The following is a 23073-nucleotide window of genomic DNA, read 5'->3' as shown; positions in this document are numbered from 1 at the left end:
GATGTACCAGTATTTTTGGGAGATTACGTTATTTAGTGTCTCCGTGGCCTGGCCTTTCTTAAGACTTGGACTCTGAACAATTTGCAGGTCATGGCCTGCACGCACGTGACGCAGTAACCTTGTGGTCCCTGCCAGGAAAGGCAGCATGTGGGAAAAGCCCATGTTGCATTTGGTTACATGGAACCTATGAAATGAAAGTACCAACCGAATCCATAGGACTGAATGGGTATTAGCAGCAGCGGTAGCAGCTTTGGGATCCATAGGTTAGTCAACATTGCTCAATAAACCACATTTTAGAAGCAGTCAGGTGTTCATTTTTCTTTATTTGAAAGTTTTGTCTTGCAATTTCCCCCACCCCCAAAATCAGCCACTACACCAAAATTGTAATCCCCAATTCTAATTGAATTTGTAGAACAGCACAAACGCGTGAACTTCAGAGGATTGTGTTAAGTCAGATTCAGTAGTTACATCTATGATTTTATTACCCACCCAAGACACATGCAGTATTATGGGATGAACACTCAGGGAAAGTAATCACTGTGAAGATGTGGCACGTAAATGGCCATATGAAATGTGGAGGAGAGAATCATGTATGGGGAAGTTATTAAGCTAGATATTTTCACTCACGCAATAGATCTGAAATGTAACAGGGCGCTCTCTAAACTGAATTACTTGCGGAGGGGAGGTGAAGAGTTAGCCTGCCTTTAGGCAGGAGTACACAACTGTTTTTTTCCCATCCATCTATCTGTCTGTCCGGCTCACTGAGGTTTCTCCAGCACAAAGCATTCAATACCCCCAATCTGGAAATCCCTCATGAAGCAGTTTTAGTAAAGAGTCTTAAAATCAGTACTTCACGGCCATGTCTAGCAATCAAAGTAGCTCTGCCAGCATTTGGAAAGCCAAAATATGACAACTCTGTTAAAGCATTAACGAAGGATATATGAAATCAGATTCTTATGCTGGAGGCCAGGTAAAGGTGGAGCAGCAGTTACAGTACTGCACTTATTTTAATACAGACAATTTGGATTGTTTAACTCAGGCTCTGGTCGAAGAATCCCACATTTCAGCCTAGTAACTTTCTAGTCATAAGCAAATCCTATATACATACATTCATCATCCAGCCATTTTTTGTTGAAGTCATTAGATTTTGCAGAAAAAGAGAAAAGAGGGTCAGGATTTGTTGAGACTCGAAGGAAGCCCACTGCTCTTCCCCAAGGCCTAGGGAACGCTCTCAGAAACACACAACCAGTAGCGGCAGCCAACGGTCTTCCTGGCCTTGCTCACAACGCACACCAGCTGCTCAGCAAGTTCTTGCACGAAGTGAGACCGGACACAGGAAGACAATTGCAGAAGTTCAAATATACATGTTAGATACTAACTATCATGCTCTATAGATGTCACTGCATGTGAGCATTTACAAAAAATTATGGGAAACACTGTTCCCGATAATTAAGACACCCTTAGTGCAACATATGGGGGTCACTGCCCCCGATACAACACTGTGGTAGGCAAAAACTACCTTGTTCTTTAACATTATGGGAGACACTGCCCCCGATAATGTGACCCAAGTTCTCATGATACGTCACTGTACTGGAAGTTTTGCACAGCAGCTGCCGTGCGTGCGGTTTCAAGCACAGCTTGGCACAAGCCTGCAATGGTTTGCCTCAGCCTAAATACAACCAGAATATAGCCCACTATTACTAGCACGCTCTCCGGCTTCACTCGGGACATCCCGTGACGCTGGTTGGAGACGTCCGGCAAATAAAGCTATTCCGTGGAAGCGTCAGAGAGGAGGTGCGTTTCAGTTTTCTGAGGCTTCCCCCCCTCACCTATACTTGAACGATATGCTCCGAGAGATGGGAAAACGTGCCCCCTCCCCTGCAAAATCAGCATCCCAACTGAGGGGGCTGAGGCATGCCATTGAAAGACGGGCGGCAAAAATTCCAGTGATCATGGTTGGATTGTACTAGCAGATGCTGCTTTTTATCAAAAACGACAGTATAACTGTCATAATTATGGAAGACACTGCCTCCGATAATTATATTCTGTAGAAAACAAATAACATTTATAGTGAACACTGTCACTGATAAATAAATAACTAATAAATACCTCAATACCAAATCCAGGCAGTCAGCCTCTCCATCAAGGGTTCCATGTTAGACTAGCAGAGAGACTCCATGGCCCCGGAAAGGCCTCGGAACATGGGCTCAGGTACATCTAACTTCCCTCCAAAGGAGGAGCATTGACCATTTTAGTTTTTAAATAGTTCCACAGGACCAGAGAGTCCTGTTGTCAGAGTCATCTCTTTGGCTTGACCTTCCTGAGTAAAGGAAAGGAGCAGTCACAGGCGAGGTCCGGAGAGGACTCTCCCCCGTTTCTCTTGGGAAAGCAGAAGGAGACATACTCAATTCTTGCTAGACTGACACCGTGGTCAAGATTTACGAGTATTACCCCAGGGGCCAAAGGGCTTTGGGTGTGCGGAGAAGCTTCCGCACCCAGAAGAGATTTTTCTAGCAAGATCAAACACAAGGGAAATTGAGGCTCAGCTTCTGCCTTGACAAGTCGTCCTGCAACTCCAATATGTGTTTTTTTTAAACTCTCCACTACAGCAGAGTTTGAGGCCAATTTGAACTATGTTTGCTTATGTGCTCTCCAAGTTGGAGACAATGGTTTTCTCACTCTAAAACAGCCCTCGCTTGTAGACTTTTCGGTCAGGATAGCATATTAAAAGTGGGATCTACATACATCTAGGTTCGTGTCAGGACACTGACTTGCTTTGAATTACGCTTCGGTTTTACTCTGGGTTTCTGAAAATACTCTGAGGGCTAAGGGGAGTTTGTTCGGTGCTATTACTGGGGGAGGAAGGGGTTCCCTGTTGCTGTACCTCAGTTTAAGGGCCCTACTTTTTTAGAATTCATTGTCTATGTTCCAGATGTCCCCAGAGAGGGCGTTTGCAGCACCCTGGATGGTCCAAGTTGCCAGGGCGAGCTGGTTCTTGAACAGAGTTTCATTGAAAGCGCTTGGGTCGGTCTTCCGGAGACGGAGGTGGTCCAGCAATGCTTGGAGCGTGTGGGAGCCGGAGCCGAAGAAGATGTGCCGGAGAGGACTGTCCTTCGGAGAGACGTATGGGGAGAGGAAGTGGTACTCCACCTTGAGAGGAGAGGGAGGCACACACAGAGTTAAAAACAGCTCTTGGGCAAGACAACACTGGCAGGGGGAAAATACAGAATTGGGTTTAAGGGGCAACGAGAACTCCATAGGAGAGGCAAGCAAAGCCTGAGAACTCTTGTGACCTTTTCCGGAAAGGTCACTGAGTTTTGAGGGGTCTTTGGAGACCTTTCCAGCCACAAGTGGGGATTCTTTGAGGTGGCAAGTGGGTTTTTTTGGGGGGGGGGGCAGCACTGGGCAAAGACTTTGATGTTTGGTTTTCATCCCTGCTAAATTGTAACTGTACTTGGCAAAGTATTAGGACAATTCCCCCAAATAGAGATTTAACAGAAGGGTGGGATAGAAGTTTAAACAAAAAGACTGAAATACCTAGATTGCTTGCATTATACATAAGTTGAAACCTTTAAATGGAAAGTCCTTCCAATTTATATTGCGTGCTCTGGGCCATTTCTGCTAGGTGGAATTGCCAGTTCATCCCCCGAATTAGGTCTAAGGTCCTGCTCCGGGTGCCTACTCCGAGAGAGGCTCGGAGTGTGGCACAGAGGGACAGGGCCTTTTCGGTGGTGGCCCCCAGACTATAGAATGATCTCCCTGACGAAGCTCGCCTGGCGCCAACGCTGCTATCTTTCTGGCGCCAGGTTAAGACTTTCCTCTTTGCCCAGGCATATGGCGGCACATCTTAATCACCCACATGTTTAGGTTTTTTTTAACGGTTTTTAATGCTGTATGTTCTGTGTTTTAGAATTTTAAATTTTGTATACTCGTTTTTATCTTAATTTTAGAATTTCTGTAAACCGCCCAGAGAACCCTGGTTATGGGAGCGGTATATAAGTGAAATAAATAAATAAATAAATAAATGAAACGAACCTGTTTCCTTACCAATGGCCCAGCGCCAGAAGTTTCTGCTGGCTTGCTTTCGTGCCGATACCTGGACCTTGACCTGAAGCCTCTGAGAAACCAGAACCAGCCCATGGTGTTTAGGCCAGCTCACACTACACAAGTGAACCCTAGTCTTTTACAACTGCTATTTCCATGGATTCTCAACAAGGGGGGGAGGGAATTGGGACCACTATTCAGCAAAGTATGACATCCTGTAGATTATGTCTTCCTACACGTTATTAAAAACGTCCCAGAAAAGCGTCATGTCGTCTGCAAAAGTCAGGCCTTTGCTCTCTTTCCCCTCCCAATCCTAGAAGTTTCAAGCTTCCCATTTAAAGGGGCAACGCAAAACATGGGAGCTGAGAATGTAAAAGGGGCCATGCTTTGCGTTGCCCCTTTAAATGGAACTAATATAGAAAAAAGTAAAAGATTTTCAATATTATATGCATATTATTTGGAATGCACCTTTTGAGTTAGACTATCTTAGGAAGGGGGGGAATTATATTCTGAACAATGGTGAAAGGGGGGAATGGAGCAAAAAAGGTTGAGAACCACTGTTCAGTTTCACTCCAAAGGAAAAGATCTTTAAGCTTGTGATTAGATTGGAGAAACCCTTGGGGATTCCATGTCGTTCTTAGCTACGCTCAATCAAATGTGCTCCATCACGGCACCAGCGAGTCCTGCCTTCCACCCAGAGATCAGTTTGTGGTAATACACTTTGGGCCCATGGCTTCCTGGCTGGGGGATACAGGGACCACATGGGAACACAGAAGTTGGGCATCAATGTTTATGGTACTTCGAGATGGCAGCTTAGCAATGTTCATGACCTATTACCAGCTCCATTAGGATCGGTTTACATCAACTCAGGGAGAGCTCCCTTGTCAATTTGCCACACTGTAGGGTGGGGATGAAGAGGGAGGAGAGAAGAATGAGGACACTCACTTTCATGATCCGGTCATTCAAGACACGACAAGCAACCTTGTTGTTCAGGTCAGTGTTTCTGAAATCATCCGTCAGGGCAGTCGTAGCTCGAGTGAAATCGCCACGGGCTGTGAACAGCCACTGTTGGTCCAAGCCCATGCTCTGCAAGGGAGAGAGGATTATGCCTCAGAATTAGTAGCAAGCAGGGGTTAGAACCTGCCCATCAGTGATCAGAGGATCGACTTAGGCTTGATTATCATCAAGAACTGGACAGCAGATTTCAGAGCACCAGGAACCTTGAATCTTCACTCACGTATTGAACCAAGAGAGCATGTACAAGGATAGAGTCAGAGACCCATGGATGTCCAACTCCAACAGTAGCTTGACCTTCATGGGTCTTGCTTGAAGAACAAGCCACACAAATCATAGAAATACATTTCTACAAAGTACACAATAAAGCACTGAGCTTTGGTGGTGAAACCCAGCCCCAAACCCAGCCATTTATTTCTGCATGTACAGCAGCTTAAAGACTTCCCAACAGATATACAGAAAAACATAAACAAGGGAACTATAAAGCAGACTGGAATTAAATTCTGTTTAGATATTCTCATGTGCACCGTTAGATTTTAAACTCAAATAGGCTTCTGGACGTGCAGATTAGTTTGACCACGTCACATTTGAACAACTCCGGAAAGCTTTCACAGAGTGAAGACTACCCTATTTCTTCGATTCTAAGACACACTTTCCCCCCCATATAAACATCTCTAAAAATGGGGCGCGTCTTAGAATTGCGGGTGTGTCTTAGGTTTTTTTTTCTGTTGGTGGTACTGAAATTAGTGTGCGCCTTACAATTGATGGCGTCTTACAATCGAAGAAATACGGTAAATATGATGGACACGCTGCCTATAGAGATGGGATAAAAGAAATTTCAAGCTTGTCTGGAGGTGGTACCTAACCCCTGTGAAACTAAATAAAATAAATAAGCTGAATTCAGCAATATGTTGGAGAGGTTGTCAAGAGAAAGGATCGTATTTACATATGTGGTGGGAATGTGAATTTGTACAAAAATTATGGAAAATGGTGTTTAAAGAGTTAAAAGAAATTATAGGAATGGAGATTCAAGAGACACCTATTGCAGCATTATTATCAGTTTATAGAGACTTGAATTGTAATCAAGAGACAAAAGAATTGATAACGAACTTGTTAACAGCCGCAAGACTAATGATATCCAGGAACTGGAAGGTTCAAGGGGATTATCATATAGAAGATTGATATAAAGAAATATGGGATATTGCTATTAATGATAAATTAACATGTAACATGAAAGTTAGAAGAGGAATGATAAAAACGAATGTCTTTGAAGGAATATGGAAACAGTTCTTGGAATTTGTACTATTAAAGGGGAGAGGGAAAACACCTCCAGAGGAAGTAATGAGATTTTGGAAATATGAATAAGATCCCGTGGTTGGGGGGAGCACACTTTTGTTAATTATGATTATGTTAAATGGAATTAAGTTAGAATATATGTTTATTAAATTGTTTACTTTATATTATTGTGTTTTATGGGGTATTGTTTTATATTGTATTGTTGGGATGTTTAAAAAAATAAAAATTACAAAAAAAAGTGTTTTTTTTCTGTTGGGGGTACTGAAATTAGTGTGCACCTTACAATCGATGGCGTCTTACAATCGAAGAAATACGGTAAATATGATGGACACGCTGCCTATAGAGATGGGAGGCACACGGGCATCCCGCTAAATGAGCTTCTTTGTATCTGTGGTCATCCTGAGCCAGAGGACCTCGCCCGTTCTATTTTGCACTGCCCCCTAAACGATGACCCAAGGGAACTCTTAACTGAAAACTGTTCTTGCCAAAGGACCCCCGGATATGATTTTTTTATCTCATGGCGGGCATGGATAAATATGTGACTTGTCATGTAGCTCCGTTTGCCACAGCTGCCAGAAAGGTTAGAAAGGAATACATAGCAGAGACAGCCATCAATTGTAAAGGAGATGATCACATTTGACTATATCTGATTCATACCATATCACTTATGGATCACCTATGACATTTTTAAATATTTTTTTAAAAAAATATTAATTTTTCTATAGCTACAAATAATAAATCATATACATTCATAAAAAAACCCACATGTTCATCTTCAATTCTTAACTATACATTATACTTCTTAAACTGAATCACATTAATAAGTGCACCCCAACCAACCGGATCTTATTCTACTTTCCAAAATTGCATTGAATCCTCTGGAGGTGTTCTTCCTCACGCTTTTAATAACACATATTCTAAGAACAATTTCCATATCTCTTCAAAATCGTTATTTTTTTATTATTCCCCTTCTAACTCTAATATTACATGTTAATTTATCATTTATCGCAATATCCCATGTTTCTTTATACCAATCTTCTATATCATAATCCCCTTGAACCTTCCAATTTCTGGATATCATTAACCTTGCAGCTGTTAACAAGTTCATTATTCTCATTTGATTACATTTAAGTTTTCATACATTGATAATGCTACACTTGGTGTTTCCTAACTTCATTCCAGTTATTTCGTTTATCTTTTTATACACCATTTCCCATATTTTTTGTATATTTTTATATTTTTAAGTTTTGTGTATCATGCATTGTAGGCATTATGTATAACTTCTGTATTTCTTGTATTTATTTATTACATTTCTATACTGCCCAATAGCCGGAGCTCTCTGGGCGGTTCACAAAAATTAAAACCATTCAAAGTATAAAACAACAGTATAAAACCATAATATAAAATACAATATAAAAGCTCAACCAGATAAAAACAGCAGCAATGCAAAATTACGAATTTAAAACACCAAGTTAAAATGTATTTATAGACGGTTAAAATGCTGGGAGAATAAAAAGGTCTTCACCTGGCGTCTAAAAGCATATAATGTAGGTGCCAAGCGAACCTCCTTAGGGAGCTCATTCCACAGCCGGGGTGCCACAGCAGAGAAGGCCCTGCTCCTCCTGGTAGCCACCTGCCTCACTTCCTTTGCAGGGGCTCGCGGAGAAGGGCCCCTGAGGGTGACCTTAGGGTCCGGGCAGGTACATAGGGGAGGAGGCGTTCCTTCAGATAGCCTGGCCCCAAGCCGTTTAGGGCTTTAAATGTTAATACCAGCACTTTGAATCGGGCCCGGACCTCTCTTTTTCTGTTGGTGTTTGAATGCTTTTTTTTATGCCAAGGCCATTGGCCAAAAGCAATAAAATTGGACTGACTGACTGAATAAGTTACGTGGTTGAGAGGACCAAATAAGCAGGCTGTAGAAATACGTTTAGAAGAAAAAGAACCGGTCCAGTGCACAACAAATCACTGAAACCCAGACCCAAACCCAGCCATTTATTTCCGTATGTAGAGCAGGGGAAGACACTGAAGGCTGGGAAGCCAGCAACCGTTTTCTCCGCCTCCTTCTCCTGAAATCCTCCCCCACATTACCATAAGGTCTTTCCGGAATGAAAGCAGATCCCCATTGAAGTTGCGCAGGTGTTCATCGTAGCTCTTGTAGTCCAGGTAGAGCTCGTGGTCATGCGTCATCCTCAGGGCCATCCGACCAGCAACTTCAGCAGCTGATCGCATCATACTGTTCAGCTGAGCCCGTGAACCGCTGAAGAAGCCGAGTAGATTGTCCAGATTGTCCTCTGCTGTGCCAAGGTAGGGGTACACTTTCCCGCCCTGCAAGAGGGAAAGCAAACCTTAAACATCCAAGCGCTGCGCATGTCCTAGACATCATCTGTTTCTCAACCGTGAAAAAATGCTTCACGTTATCTTGTCCAAAGAACATAAAAGCAGATTCTCACGTGGATCAGTAAGGCAAGAAAGTGCAGGGCGATATCTTTATAGCACCACCCAGAGCACGTGCAAAGCAATGCTGTTGCCTTCCCCGGCTGTTATTACCTTTCCCCCAGCTAGCTGGGTACTCATTTTACCAAACCTCAGGAGGATAGAAGGCTGAGTCGACCCGAGCCGGCTGCCTGAAACCAGCTTCCGCTGGGATCGAACTCAGGCCGTGAGGAGAGTTTCAGCTGCAGAAACTGCTGCTTTACCGCTCTGCGCCACACGAGCAAAATGGGATACTCAGAAAGTGGTGGGGGAGGAGAAAAAGATGGGCATGGTGTTTCAGCCCCAGAGCCTGCAATTTGAAAATCCGAAATTCAGTGAAGCGCTTACATCAGTGAAGCTGAACGAAATAGCTGGGATTCCCGAATATGCTAGGAAGGGAAAGCCTGCATCATCCATACGAAATGGGACCCTGCAAAAGGAACGAGATTCAGCCATTACTTCTGACATTTCTGTGTCACGTGTTCCAGCAGTGCCACGGCATAGCGAAATATAAATCCAGACTCACTAGAAGTTAGGGACGGACGCATCCATAATGTGATTGAGGAAGCACATGGACTCTGCAGAATGGCTACAGTTCAGCTGTCATTTTTTAAAATATTATTTATCAATTTTTAAGGATTTATTTTTAAAATTATTTATTACTTTTATTGGGTTCATATCCCGCCTGTTTTTCCTCCAAGGAACCCAAGACGGCATATATAACCCTCCTCTCCACTTTATCCTCACAACAACAACCCTGTGAGGTAGGCTGAGCTGAGAGTCTGTGACTGGCCCAAAGTCTCCCAGTGGGTTTCCATGGCTGAGGGGGTGGGGGGCTAGAACCCAGATCTCCCAACCCCCAATCCATCACTTTAGCCGCTACGCCACACTGGCTCTCACAATGTATGTTGTTAGGTTAGCAACCATCTCAGAAGCCAGAATTGCTGAACATATTTTAGTGAGTAAAAATCACAGCTTCCCATCACAACCAAAAATAAGAATGAGTCACTATAAATGTACACATTTAGCAAAAAAAGTCTTAATTTTTGATCCAGCATATGTATTAACTTCGGTCAAAGGAAAGGGTCTACAGCACAAATGATAGAACACAAGTTTTGCAGTGTGAAGATCCAAGAATGTAGAAGTCTTGAAGATAGACAAGTAAAAACCATATGACTCTCCAATGCAGATTGGGCTTGTTCAGACAACATGCTAAGCCATGGTTAGGCCGCAAGCCAATGTTTAGCGTGTCTGTTTAAACTGTGTTAGGAATGGCTCACACGACACGCTAAGTCATGGGTCATACAACATGCTAAGCCATAATGTTTAGGTCAAAATGCTTAACTGCCATGGCTTAGCATGTGGTCCGAACAGGGTCGATGCATTCTCACAGTGTGCCTTTAAAGAACGGGGTGCACAACCTTTTCTGCCCCAAGAGCCAGCCAGGCACAGAAATGTAGTTCTTAGCAATTTGTGAACATTTTCCCACCAAGCATACAAAATACAGCTCAGTTCGATGCACAAACATGCAGAACTTGCAATGCAATCGATTTCAGACATAGAATCATAGAATAGCAGAGTTGGAAGGGGCCTACAAGGCCATCGAGTCCCACCCCCTGCTCAATGCAGGAATCCACCCTAAAGCATCCCTGACAGATGGTTGTCCAGCTGCCTCTTGAAGGCCTCTAGGGTGGGAGAGCCCACAACCTCCCTAGGGAACTGATTCCATTGTCGTACTGCTCTAACAGTCAGGAAGTTTTTCCTGTTGTCCAGCCGGAATCTGGCTTCCTTTAACTTGAGCCCGTTATTCCGTGTCCTGCCCTCTGGGAGGATCGAGAAGAGATCCTGGCCCTCCTCTGCGTGACAACCTTTTAAGTATTTGAAGAGTGCTCTCATGTCTCCCCTCCATCTTCTCTTCTCCAGGCTAAACTTGCCCAGTTCTCTCTCTCTTCATAGGGCTTTGTTTCTAGACCCCTGATCATCCTGGTTTCAGGATGATCATACAACACACTGTGATGCAGACTGGGGGAGGAGGTTAAGAGGAGGGATTTTTTCAGCTCTTAAGAATCAGTAAGTGATTTAAAGGCATTTAAATTTTAAATACCTTGACATGTTAAAAAAAAAAAAGTATTTGAAGAGCAGGACATTTAAAGATTAAATGCCCTTAAATCGCTCTTACCTCCAATCACTGGTCAGATAAGAAGTTTTTTCTCTGTTTAGAAGTGAAGAAACTCCCCACCGACATGCCCCCCCCCCGTGACCCCAATCCAGTTTGGGGGCCCATTGCTGCAGTCTTCAAGCCATAGCCCAGGTGATAACCTGGATTGCAGGCAAAATGGGTGGAGGAATTGCACCACCTGCATCCAAGGATACTTGCTGCTCACAAACTGTGCAGCCCAACTTTGAAGGAAGGAAGGCGATTATTCCATCACAGCTGTACAGCTTCACAGGCAGCCAACAAATAGACTTTCCCACTCTGGCATTCATAACCCCATCACTGACTGGGAAGGTAATGGCAGGACTTACTCCTTGGAGGCCAAGTCGCGGGGGAGGTCAGCTCCCGACACTCTCACCTGAAAGAAGAAAACAGGCACGTCATGAGACGCGTTTCCAGAGTAAGCACAATCTTCTTGCTCCTTCTACGGACGCCCCTTGGGCACTGCCCAATTCCTAAGGCTGCTCCCTTGCAAGAAGGCGGCTCCTGTGGGTTTTCCGCCACTGCGACCCTTGAAGCAGGACCCAACGTACGGCAGCAGAGAGCTTCTTCAGCACGGAGAAGCCCAAGCCGATCACCAGAGCACAGATCCCAATAAAGTTACACAACCCTTGCGTGTTGTGTTACTGCAGGAGAACAGGAAAGGGCGCAGAGGACGGCTCCTGCAGGAACGCAAACGTCAGCAATGCCTGCCAAGGTTTGGCTCATTGCTGCCCTCAAGTCCATTCACAAGTGCTACTCACTCCCGTGACAGCTTCTTCCAGCAGCTTTTTCAACATGGGGCTGGCAGAGAACTTGAAGTCCCGCGATCCTGTGGGGTGCAATATAAAAGCATCTGTTCAAGTGGCTCTGAAGTCATCGTAGCCATGCAGCACAGGCCCTACCGATAAGCAGACCATAGACCTGATCTGGACAAGTTGCCATAATCTTTAGCTCCGCCGTGATTTTAACACACAACAACCCACTTTCTCTGGGGGACGGTGTTCAGCTCCAAGCATCACTACGTTCAACACCTAAGGTCCTCCTCCAGGTGCCCACTCCGAGTGTGGCAAGGAGGGACAGGGCCTTTTCGGTGGTGGCCCCCAGACTGTGGAATGATCTCCCTGATAAGGCGTTGGCTCGCCTGGTGCCAACGCTGCTATCTTTCCGGCGCCAGGTTAAGACTTTCCTCTTTGCCCAGGCATATGGCAGCACATCCTAATTGCCCACATGTTTAGTTTTTAAATCGGTTTTTAACGCTTTATGTGTGTATGTTCTGTGTTTTAGAGTTTTAAATTTTGTATACTCGTTTTTACCTCAATTTTAGAATTTCTGTAAACCGCCCAGAGAGCCCTGGCTATGGGAGCGGTATATAAGTGCAATAAATAAATAAATAAATAAAGCATGTGTCATACTCCTTGGGCCCTTATGTGCTTTCTCTTCAGTGGCACCCCGCCCTGTGGAATTACCTCCCCTTTCAAGTACGTCAGGCCACAAGGCTGCATGTTTTAGGCGTTTTTGAAAATGCATCCATTTATTCTGGCTCTCCCCCAGCAATGAGCTCTCCTGGTATCAACCTCATGCCATGAGAGGGAGAGAAAGAAAGGGGAAGGGTGTGCGTCTGGGTGCTGTTTTTACTCATTTGCTGGTTTTTATTCTTCTGTAAACTCCTTTGGGATTTGTTTCAAGTGGGAAGCGGGATATAACCATGCTAAATAAATAAATTGGTAATATTTCCCAATTGAGAAAACATAGGTGATCTATTAGATGGCAATCTGCTTACTGTAGCTGCACTCGGAGAGGTGTTCAATCATGAAACAGCCACACCTGTTCCCCAACCTGTATTTTTCCCATGGGGGAATTAGGTTGAGAGAAAAGGGGTGAACAGCCCTCGCACTGTGCCCCCCCCCCGGCTGCAAGTAAAACGGCTTCATTTCCGTAAATCCCTCAAGGTGTCGGTCAGGGACCTGCCACATGACGTGCAACTTGTCCTACAGTCCAACGAACCGAGGGCAGCAAGCGCTTTCTGCATTTTCTTTTGCCCTGGTCTGGTTCAAGAACTTTGATCTTTTTTATTATTATTATCTATACTATGCCCAATACAACCATGCACGGGTCTGAACTGTAAGTATTTATGGCGTTTATATCCCCCAACTTCGACAAATTATGCTCCCAGGCTTTAAATTGATGGCAAAATCTCCCCAAACACCATGCTAAGTGACCATTACCTGCCACTGCTGAATCCAAGTTGATATAAGCGAACGCCTTCAAGTGGAGAGAGGAGCTGTAGCCCTGAAGAGGGGGAGAAAACGGGGCAGTGAGCAACCCCCGGGGGCTTGGCAATTCTGAGCCCATCCACGCTCTAGGGCTGAGGTGGGCAACTGCTGGAGATCCAGAGCCATTTTTGCCACAGGCTGCACAGTCTTTGGGTCCCCACAAAAATAAAGAAGTGAAAAGTATTAACGGTTTGCCGTCCTTTTGATGCTCCATAGCACCATAGAGAGCTACAAGGGTTTGATTTAGCTAAATTGAACCTTTTGGGGCACCATAGCTTCTATGGATGACTTTTTTTATTTAAAAAGCTTGGCCGGGAGCATATGAAGATCCGGGGGGGGGGGGGGGTAGTTCATGTGCTCTGCGTGTTGCCTGACCCTGCCTTGACAGAGCCATACTGACCTCCAGCCATTCGGTGGCGCCAACCGCTCCGAATTCTCCCGCACTCCAGCTGGCAAAGACGACGCTCCGACGGGGCTTGTAGCCACCTGCAAAGATCAAAGGAAACAGACCTTCAATCCGGCTCTGTACGCAGGCCTCAAGAACACACTTCAAAGTGCTTGTTATGACCTATAAAGCCCTATATGGCTCAGGTCCAGGTTATCTGAAAGACCGTATTCTCCCTAATGAGCCTGCCTGTGCTTTGAGATCTTCTGGAGAGACCCTTCTTTCACTCCCACCATCTTCACAGGCACGTTTGGTGGGAACGCGGGAGAGGGCCTTCTCGGTGGCTGCTCCAATGCTCTGGAACTCTCTTCCCGGGGAAGCTAGGCTGGCTCCCTCCTTGATGGGCTTTCGGAAGCAGGCTAAAACTTTTTTGTTCCAGCAGGCCTTTGGAGAATAGTCTGGCCCTCCATCTATATTGTCTTATAATTTTGTTGTGTATTTTAAACATTTATGGTTCCCCCCCGCCCCCCCCAATGTATGTTTTAAACTTTGTAAGGCCGCCTTGAGGCCCAGCATTGGGAAAAAGGCGGGATACAAATAAATATAATAACAACACGCGTTGGAGATGCTCCGTGTCAGCAGCCTTACCGTTTTTCACCATCTCGGAGAAGATACGGGCGAGCTCTAGCAAGAGGGCGGTTCCCACTCCGGACCTCACCACTCCAGGGCCCCAGGAGTCACGCTGGGCTCCAATCACAACGTATCGATCTGCAAGACAAGGCCAGTCAGCTGGGGCCCATTCGCCATCCAGTTGTTCTGGGAGCAGGTTTATCATCCAGGCTTCACACACACAGGGGAGGATCCAGACTTCGTATAGACCCATTGAAATCAATGGGATGGAAGTTTTATCATGAATCCCATGAAGGGGCAGGACCCAACCCACAGATTTATGCTGCACACCGATGGCCATGGATACAATCGGCATAAGGCATAAGTAATACCATTGACCTGGTATATTAATTCAACTCCTTCATCAGAACATCAAACTGCCATGTCTGGATCCATTCCTCTATTCATAGAATCTTAAGAGTTGGAAAGGGCTGTGGAATGAGCTCACTACACTGTATTCTTTTCGTCGCCAGCTGAAGACCTTTTTGATCTCTCAGTATTTTAACAACTAATTTTAACTTACACTTAAATTGCACTGTTTTAATTCTGTATTTTAATCTTATAATCAACTTTGCTGTGTGGTTTTATCCTGGTTGCGCTTTTTATACTGTATTTCGTAATTGTGTTTTTAACCTGTTGGATGTTTTTTGTGGTTTTAATTTTTGTGAACCGCCCAGAGAGCTTCGGCTATTGGGCGGTATAAAAATCTAATAAATAAATAAATAAATAAATAAACAAACTTTAATCTTATATCAACTTCTGCTACGTGGTTTTATCCTGGATGTGCTTTTTATACTGTATTTGTGTTTTTAGATCGTTGGTTGTTTTATTATGTTCTTCATGGTTTTAATTTTTGTGAACCGCCGAGAGAGCTTCGGCTATTGGGCGGTATAAAATGTAATGAATAAATGAATAAATAAGGCCATCGAGTCCAACCCCCTTCTCAATGCAAGAATCCTTAGCCAGCCACTTCTCCCAAAAGCAGGATCAATGTATTCTGCACATTCAATGCAGCTGAGGAGAGCAAAGTTTTAGCTTGTCACTCTGTTCACAACCAAAAAGGCCTTCAGCATTTTCCTTTCGGGCTGATGGAGCACCAGCTGCTGCAAGCTAGCTGCCTTAGGCCTATGAGGCTCAGCCCACAACTGGAGCATCACTTGTCATTCTCGAATGAGTGAGCCCAGAATGGGTATGCTTCTTTCCTGTTGCGCAAAGCTATGGCTAGCATTTAGCATCCAGATCTGAGCCCTTCCCCCAACTCCGTAGCCCAAGTTTTACCTGGCTCCTCAAAACCTTTGATCACACCAAAGATGTTTAGGATTTTCTTCTCCACAAGCTCATTGTTGACTTGGAGCTTCACATTTCTGCCGCTGGAACTTCCAAGACTGGGGAGGTTTCCTTTCCATGTTTCCAGATAGTCTTGTGCCTTCATAATGCTGGGAGCAGAACCGGAACTCATTATACACCCACACACCTCGCTTCCCACCAAGATCTTGCTGACATTTCAGTCTTAACACCAAGGGCTGGATCCAAGGGGGCGCTTACATCCCTGCCGGTGCCGTTACGCCCTTCTGCATTTGGCTTGCGAAATGGGAAGTTTAGCCCTTCCGAGGGCAACCCAAAACAAGCGGAAAAGCACCAGGGAGCTCTGCCGTTCTGTCTTGATCCAGAAACGAGCCTTTCTGCTCATTTGGGTGTTTCCTCTAGGAAGGGCGGAATCTCCATCTTCACTGCAAAACCCCACTAGAGCAACAGGCCTGGCTGCACCTACTGTTCGTTAACTGGCAGGGGCGGAACAGATACTGCCCCAAGTTTCTCACTCTTGCAGTTTGTGCTTGCAATTTCCATGAATCTAACAGGTTGCGCATTTCTGATTTTGATTGGCAGACATTTTAAGAATTGCCAGGTTATCACAAGTGCAGACACCACTCAGATGAATCATAGAATAGCAGAGTTGGAAGGGGCCTACAAGGCCATCGAGTCCAACCCCCTGCTCAAGGCAGGAATCCACCCTACAGCATCCCTGACAGATGGTTGTCCAGCTGCCTCTTGAAGGACTCTAGGGTTGGAGAGCCCACAACCTCCCTAGGTCACTGATTCCATTGTTGCACTGCTCTAACAGTCAGGAAGTTTTTCCTGATGTCCAGCCGGAATCTGGCTTCCTTTAACTTGAGCCCGTTATTCCGTGTCCTGCACTCTGGGAGGATCGAGAAGAGATCCTGGCCCTCCTCTGTGTGACAACCTTTTAAGTCTTTGAAGAGTGCTCTCATGTCTCCCCTCCATCTTCTCTTCTCCAGGCTAAACATGCCCAGTTCTTTCAGTCTCTGCATCTTGTCGACAGGGAAGGTCTTATGTTGGCTACATATGATGTCCATGCAAGAAGCCTCAAGTTGTGAGGAAGACTTTCTAGGAGAACAGCTTTGGACTTTAAAGGGAAGCACATGCCTCTCGCCAAACGTAGAGAATTGCTAGCATGGCATCTCCCAAGAATGTAGAAGACCGTCTTAATTTAGCTTTTTCACCATGTTAAAAGGGTTCAGAAGTCATACTTGTACATACAGAATAAAAACAACATTACGTAATCTGTGAATTACAAGTCAAAAGCCACCTTAGAAGTTACCCTAGTAAAGTGGTAAATGTTTTCATAAACTTGAGGACGCAGACTGGAGTGGGAGTGGGGGGTTAAGATCATACTGGAATGCTTTCCTGAAAGAAAAGACTCCTACTTGTACAGTGGGAGTCCTCACAACCTCTTGGTACCCACCTATCTCTTCCCCTCTTGATATTCATTTTAAAGGGTTTATTACCTTACTAAAAAAACTGAACGGCTGCAAAATACCAGCCTCCAGCACAACCTTTATATACAAGAGTGCTGAAATGTGGGTGGCTGCAGCCTAGTGTGCACAGAAAAACCCGAGGTCAGCTGGGGATGCAAAGAGTATCCTGGAATGCATAGAGGGTTGTAAAGACCAAGGGAAGGTGTGGTGCGTACTGTGCAGTGCTGTGTACTCTGCCAGAAAGCATGCTGGAATAAAAAGATGTTAATTCATGACATCCTTAGGTCCTCTCCATAGCAGCTGGTGTCACGTCTGTCTATCATACGTCTCACTGTAGAAAAGCAATGGAGAAAGATTACCTAAACAGTCTTCTTGCAGCAGAGAAAGAAATGGTTTGGACAGGAATATCCGGAAGACCTGAAGATTCAACTGGGGGAAACTGGGTATGGTTGAAAGAAGGAAATCCAGGGGTGAAAGGGTCACCTGTTCCGAGATGAGCCTACAAAGACAAGATCCAAGAGTGACATGAAAATTGGGGAGCAAAGACACCGTATGGGCGCTCTACAGAGCAGGAGAGGGAGTCCCATTTCACGGCATTCACACAAGCGCTACGCAAGGTGCATCACAGCCCTCTTCACCCAGACGGAGTTCCACGTTTGGCTTGTGGGTCACTTGCCCTTGTTGTGCTAGGCAAGCTCAAGGACCCATCATGGGAGGCAGCAGAAGAGGCACCCACATTCATCCATGGATGCTATCAGATACTCACATGTCCAAATAAGGCAACATCTTCTCGCAGATTCCTGTATTCAGCAGGATTCGGGTATATCAAGACTCCTACGGCACCCCACTTCCTGGCATTGGCCACCTAGGAAGAGACATGGAGAGCTTTCAGTGGCAAAGCGGGTGAGAAAGCAAGTCAAACAGAAGCAGAAGTCAAGCAGAATGGCCAGCTTGCACAGCAGGTATCTAGCAACAATTGTCCAGCACGTAATAAGCTCAATGGTCCACCATGCAACCATGGTTCCCTATCCCTGTGGCCACACACTCCCATACCTAGTACAGGCAGCGTTTTGCTGACCCAGGCTGGTCAGAACGGGGACCTGGGAAGCAACAGAGAGCCATGAAGCCCAAATTGGCTTAGGGGACGGTGCCTCTTGCAAGGTTATTCTGGAGGCGTTACATTTGTATAGATCTCCATAATAAAGCTTTGTGCACACAACAATGACTGATGGAACTCTTTACAAGGAACCAGGCAGAATCCCCAAAATCTTCATGGGTTCCTCTCAAGCCCTTGGACATCCTGGGAAGTAGAAAACTCTTTACCTTTTGAGCAAAAGTAATTTCTCCAGCTCTGACAAGAATCACAGTTGCATTGAGGTTGACATTTCTCTCTACTTCATGGAAGTCTTCGTCGCGGCCATAATGGGCATAAACTGGTTTGCCCTGGGAAAGAGAACAACTGAATGATCCTCAACTGATTGAGCTGCATCTCCCTCCAAGTAGTCCCAAGACAGAAATTCAACTTGGATTATAAGTCACCACCATTTTAGGGCACTCTGTGGGAGCATTCATGCGGATGGACACAGAGCCAACCCTTAGTATCTCCAGCTCAAGGATCTCGGATGCAAGGCTGGGAGAGATTGGACAAACCAATAACCCAACAACAACATCAGCAGCTTCATCTACTCAAGCCCTGCCCCAACCGGACGGATGGCACTGTGGTTAGAATGTTCAGTATGAGTCGGGAACCCTTTTTTATATATATATATAATACCCAGCTCTGGCAAAGACGAAGCCGATTAAGACCACAATACTAAAATCTATGCATGTCTTTTGATATCCGTAGGTGGTATCACAGCGGAAGTTCAATGCTTGAACTTTTCCCTTACTGCTTCAAGATGGATTACTTAGATAGCCCATCCCTCAGAAACATAATGTCGGCAGGAGCTATTTAGGCCATTGAGTCCAATGCCTAGTTCTGTGCAGGAATCCAGTTTAAATCACCTGACAGAAAGCTGCACAGTCTTTCCTTGAATTCTTCCAACGATGGAACATCCACCACCTCCCTTCACAGTTGGTTCCACTGTCTGACTGCTCCATTCAACCGAAATCTGCCTTCTCATCACTGAAGCCCATTATTTCATATCCTACAATCTTAGGTGACAGAGAACAGGTTGCTGCCCTCTTGCGTGAGAACCCTTCAGATACTTGACTATTATATCCCCCCCCCACCCCAGAAGCCATCCTGTTAGCCAAGGCAAGATTTTAGCTGTCAAAAAGGGTCTTAAAAGTAGCGTTTCAGGCAATACAAGCGAAGCCAACTTACAGAAACTTCTCCACGTTTACTGTATGCTACGTAAGCGTTGGGTGTCTCCAAAGGTGCACTTGGACCTTCCAAGGAAACTACATTTCTAAGGAAGAAGAAGATGGTCATCACTCAAAGAATCAACACAGTATGTTGAAATAATATTATCAGTCCACCTTCCACAAATAAGTAGGCATTTCAGCCCTTTGGCGTTCTACCCTGTGTTATTTTTACTAGGCACTGCCAAACCGATGATACAACAAACACCCTCCCAGGACCAAGCAGAAGTCATGTGCAAACCCAGGCCTTTGAACCAGAACATGATCATAGAAACATAGAATAGCAGAGTTGGAAGGGACCTACAAGGCCACCGAGTCCAACCCCCTGCTCAATGCAGGAATCCACCTTAAAGTATCCCTGACAGATGGTTGTCCAGATGCCTCTTGAAGGCCTCTAGTGTGGGAGAGCCCACAACCTTCCTAGGTAACTGATTCCATTGTCATACAGCTCTAACAGTCAGGAAGTTTTTTCCTGATGTCCAGCCGGAATCTGGCTTCCTGTGACTTGAGCCCGTTCTTCCGTGTCCTGCACTCTGGGAGGATCGAGAAGAGATCCTGGCCCTCCTCTGTGTGACAACCTTTTAAGTATTTGAAGAGTGCTATCATGTCTCCCCTCAATCTTCTCTTCTCCAGGCTAAACATGCCCAGTTCTTTCAGTCTCTCTTCATAGGGCTTTGTTTCCAGACCCCTGATCATCCTGGTTGCCCTCTTCTGAACACGCTCCAGCTTGTCTGCATCCTTCTTGAATTGTGGAGCCCAGAACTGGACACAATACTCTAGATGAGGCCTAATCAGGGCCGAAGAGAGAGGAACCAGTACCTCACATGTTTTGGAAGCTATTCTATTAATGCAGCCCAAAATAGCATTTGCTTTTCTTGCAGCCATATCGCACTGTTGGCTCATATTCAGCTTGTGATCTACAACAATTCCAAGATCCTTCTCGTTTGTAGTATTGCTGAGCCAAGTATCCCCCGTCTTGTAACTGTGTGTTTGGTTTCTATTTCCTAAATATAGAACTTGGCATTTATCCCTATTAAATTTCATCCTGTTGTTTTCAGCCCAGCACTCCAGCCTATCAAGATCACTTTGAAGTTTGTTTCTGTCTTCCAGGGTATTAGCTATCCCACCCAATTTTGTGTCATCTGCAAATTTGATCAGCGTTCCCTGCACCTCCTCGTCCAAATCATTAATAAAAATGTTGAAGATCACTGGGCTCTTTATATACTGCTTCTCATTTGAAACAAACCCCAAAGTGGTTTGAGGCTCTTCAGGGGAGACCTGCTCTTTGAGGACTGGAGAAAAAGCACCTACCTTCCTGGGGCTTGCAGCCTCACGTAGTGCTCATCATTCCAGACTTTGTCCAGCTTGTACTTGATAAATAGCTCATGAATGTCACTGGCTATGCTCTCATCTCCTGTGCTGCCAGCCTCATGGGAGGCAGAAAAGACTCTCCTGGAAACAGAAGCATCCCAGTCAAGTCATAATAGGCCAAGGTGCAGTGACCATTTTGTCTCTACTGAATTGCTGTTTTGCAGAAGGGCGTTCCGGAAAACGTTACCTGATATTATCCTGGAAGCTCGCACCGCTGAGCTTTTCTGACAGTTCCTGTCTGAGGTCACCCCAGTGCAGCACAGGCTCTGGCGCTGGCTCTTCGATGTCGGAATAGTATTTCATGGCCTCAGGTGTAGAGTCGTCGTTTGAACCAACCCTACCTTCCAGACTTGCTGCTGTCTGTATCCGTCCACGGAAACTCACGTAACCAGTCAAAAATCCTGTTTGTGCATATCAGCGCAAGTACTTAGAAAACGCTTACAAAAATTAACACTATTCTACTGTCACCCATTGCATTAAATGCTGCATATAACATCTTTAGTACAGTAAGTTTAACACAAGGTTAGGGTGGTTCTTGAGCGCCCTGAGGAGTGGGGGAAATTCAGGTTATTTGTAGACTGCACAAAGCGCTCCCCCCTTTGAGACTGGGGGAGACCAAGGCGGCCATCATAGCACAGTCCTAGGAGAGGTCTATCTATCCTAGGACATCTGGCAATTTAACTCAGCCTTTATCCTGGCTGCCTGGCTTAACTGCTTGAAAGCGTTTCCTATGTTTTATATAAAAGTATTTGGGCAGTAGCAGATTTTTTTAAAAATAGTCACATAGCACTATTAAAAGCTTTTAATATGCCAAATTCACTCTCTTCAGCCATATGAACATAAGAAGTCCCCTGCTGGATCAGACCAAGGGTCCATCTAGTCCAACTCTCTGTTCACACAGTGGCCAACCAGCCATCGGCCAGGGATGAACCAGCAGGACATGGTGCAACCGCACCCTCCCACCCATGTTCCCCAGCAACTGGTGCACACAGGCTTACTGCCTCGGATACTGGAGGTAGCACAGTCCTAGCAAATACTCCTGAAGATGAAAGCCTTTCCCTAGAGGCGGGGGGGGGGGGGGGCAATGCATCAGCCAGAGTGTGATGAAACGTAAGAGCCAATCGCTCCACAATTCTTGCCTTTCCATCTCACCTATAAGAAAAATCATGGCTACTCCAGTCAGTAAATAGCAGAGGTGCCGATGAGTGTTCCTTGTTGTTACCGTCCGGGTGTGGTGATGATCAATCATTCCGTTTTCACCTCCTTCCTCCTCCTCAGCAGACAGTTTCATTTCCACATGACTGTTGTCTCCATCTGGCTGTCGAGCCATACTGAACCGGGTATAGGAGAGGGGCTCCCCTCCAAACTAGATAGAAAGGCCAGGGCTGAATTAAAGTGCTGTGTTTTTATAAAGGGCGATGCAACAGTAACGGAGCAATCAAGCTTGCTTGCTAGTATTGCTAGTAGCAATACAGGCAGGCCTTTAATCCCGTTCACCCCATTAACATTTTGTTTGTAACTTAGTAACCATTAAATATTTGAGATTAGAATAAAATCAGGTACATGTGCGCAGGGTGAGTATCAGCTTCAACATTTCCACCCCAATTATATTTCCCAGCCATAATCGGTAATATGCAGAATAGGATGCAGCAAGACTAGGAGGAGGGCTTTCTCTGCTGTGGCACCCCGGCTGTGGAATGAGCTCCCCAGAGAGGTCCGCCTGGCACCTACACTGTACTCCTTTCGTCACCAGCTGAAAACCTTTTTATTCTCTCAGTATTTTAACACTTAATTTTAACTTAAATTTAAATTTTACTGTTCTAACTCTGCATTTTAATCTTATATCAATTTTTGCTGCGTGGTTTAATCCTGGTTGTGCTTTTTTTATACTGTATTTTGTACTTGTGTTTTTAACCTGTTGGTTGTTTTCTTGTGGTTTTAATTTTTGTGAACCGCCCAGAGAGCTTCAGCTATTGGACGGTATAAAAGTGTAATAAATAAATAAATAAGACATTTGAAGCAGGGCCTCAAACTTTATGTTTTACTAGTGAAGTAATAAGATGGGTTACGGAATAACGGGTTCAAGTTAAAAGAAGCCAGATTCCAGCTGGACATCAGGAAAAACTTCCTGACTGTTAGAGCAGTATGACAATGGAATCAGTTACCTAGGGAGGTGGTGGGCTCTCCCACACTCGAGGCCTTCAAGAGGCA

General features: G+C 45.2%; 1 protein-coding gene across 2 annotated transcripts in view; it reads right to left on the bottom strand.

Moving 5' to 3' along the window:
• Window positions 1–303: 303 nt before the first annotated feature.
• TFRC (transferrin receptor) overlaps window positions 304–23073 on the bottom strand; it is a 32121-nt gene continuing 9351 nt past the window's right edge. For both annotated transcript variants that reach the window (XM_063131744.1, XM_063131745.1), the window contains exons 3-19: window positions 22015–22228; window positions 21050–21263; window positions 20803–20943; window positions 19454–19538; window positions 18451–18570; window positions 17894–17992; window positions 17487–17626; window positions 15629–15786; window positions 14330–14449; window positions 13697–13782; window positions 13249–13312; window positions 11785–11852; window positions 11353–11399; window positions 9175–9256; window positions 8443–8679; window positions 4990–5130; window positions 304–3150 (exon numbers count right to left, since the gene is read on the bottom strand). In XM_063131744.1, the coding sequence (XP_062987814.1) occupies window positions 2908–3150; window positions 4990–5130; window positions 8443–8679; window positions 9175–9256; window positions 11353–11399; window positions 11785–11852; window positions 13249–13312; window positions 13697–13782; window positions 14330–14449; window positions 15629–15786; window positions 17487–17626; window positions 17894–17992; window positions 18451–18570; window positions 19454–19538; window positions 20803–20943; window positions 21050–21263; window positions 22015–22228 (2259 nt within the window). In that variant the 3' untranslated portion in view covers window positions 304–2907. The remainder of the gene's footprint in view (window positions 3151–4989; window positions 5131–8442; window positions 8680–9174; window positions 9257–11352; window positions 11400–11784; window positions 11853–13248; window positions 13313–13696; window positions 13783–14329; window positions 14450–15628; window positions 15787–17486; window positions 17627–17893; window positions 17993–18450; window positions 18571–19453; window positions 19539–20802; window positions 20944–21049; window positions 21264–22014; window positions 22229–23073) is intronic.

This window comes from Elgaria multicarinata, chromosome 8 (genome assembly GCF_023053635.1).
Source record: "Elgaria multicarinata webbii isolate HBS135686 ecotype San Diego chromosome 8, rElgMul1.1.pri, whole genome shotgun sequence".
Lineage (NCBI taxonomy): Eukaryota > Metazoa > Chordata > Lepidosauria > Squamata > Anguidae > Elgaria > Elgaria multicarinata.
Note: the sequence above shows the minus strand (reverse complement) of the source record. Positions and strands in the feature narration are given on the sequence as shown.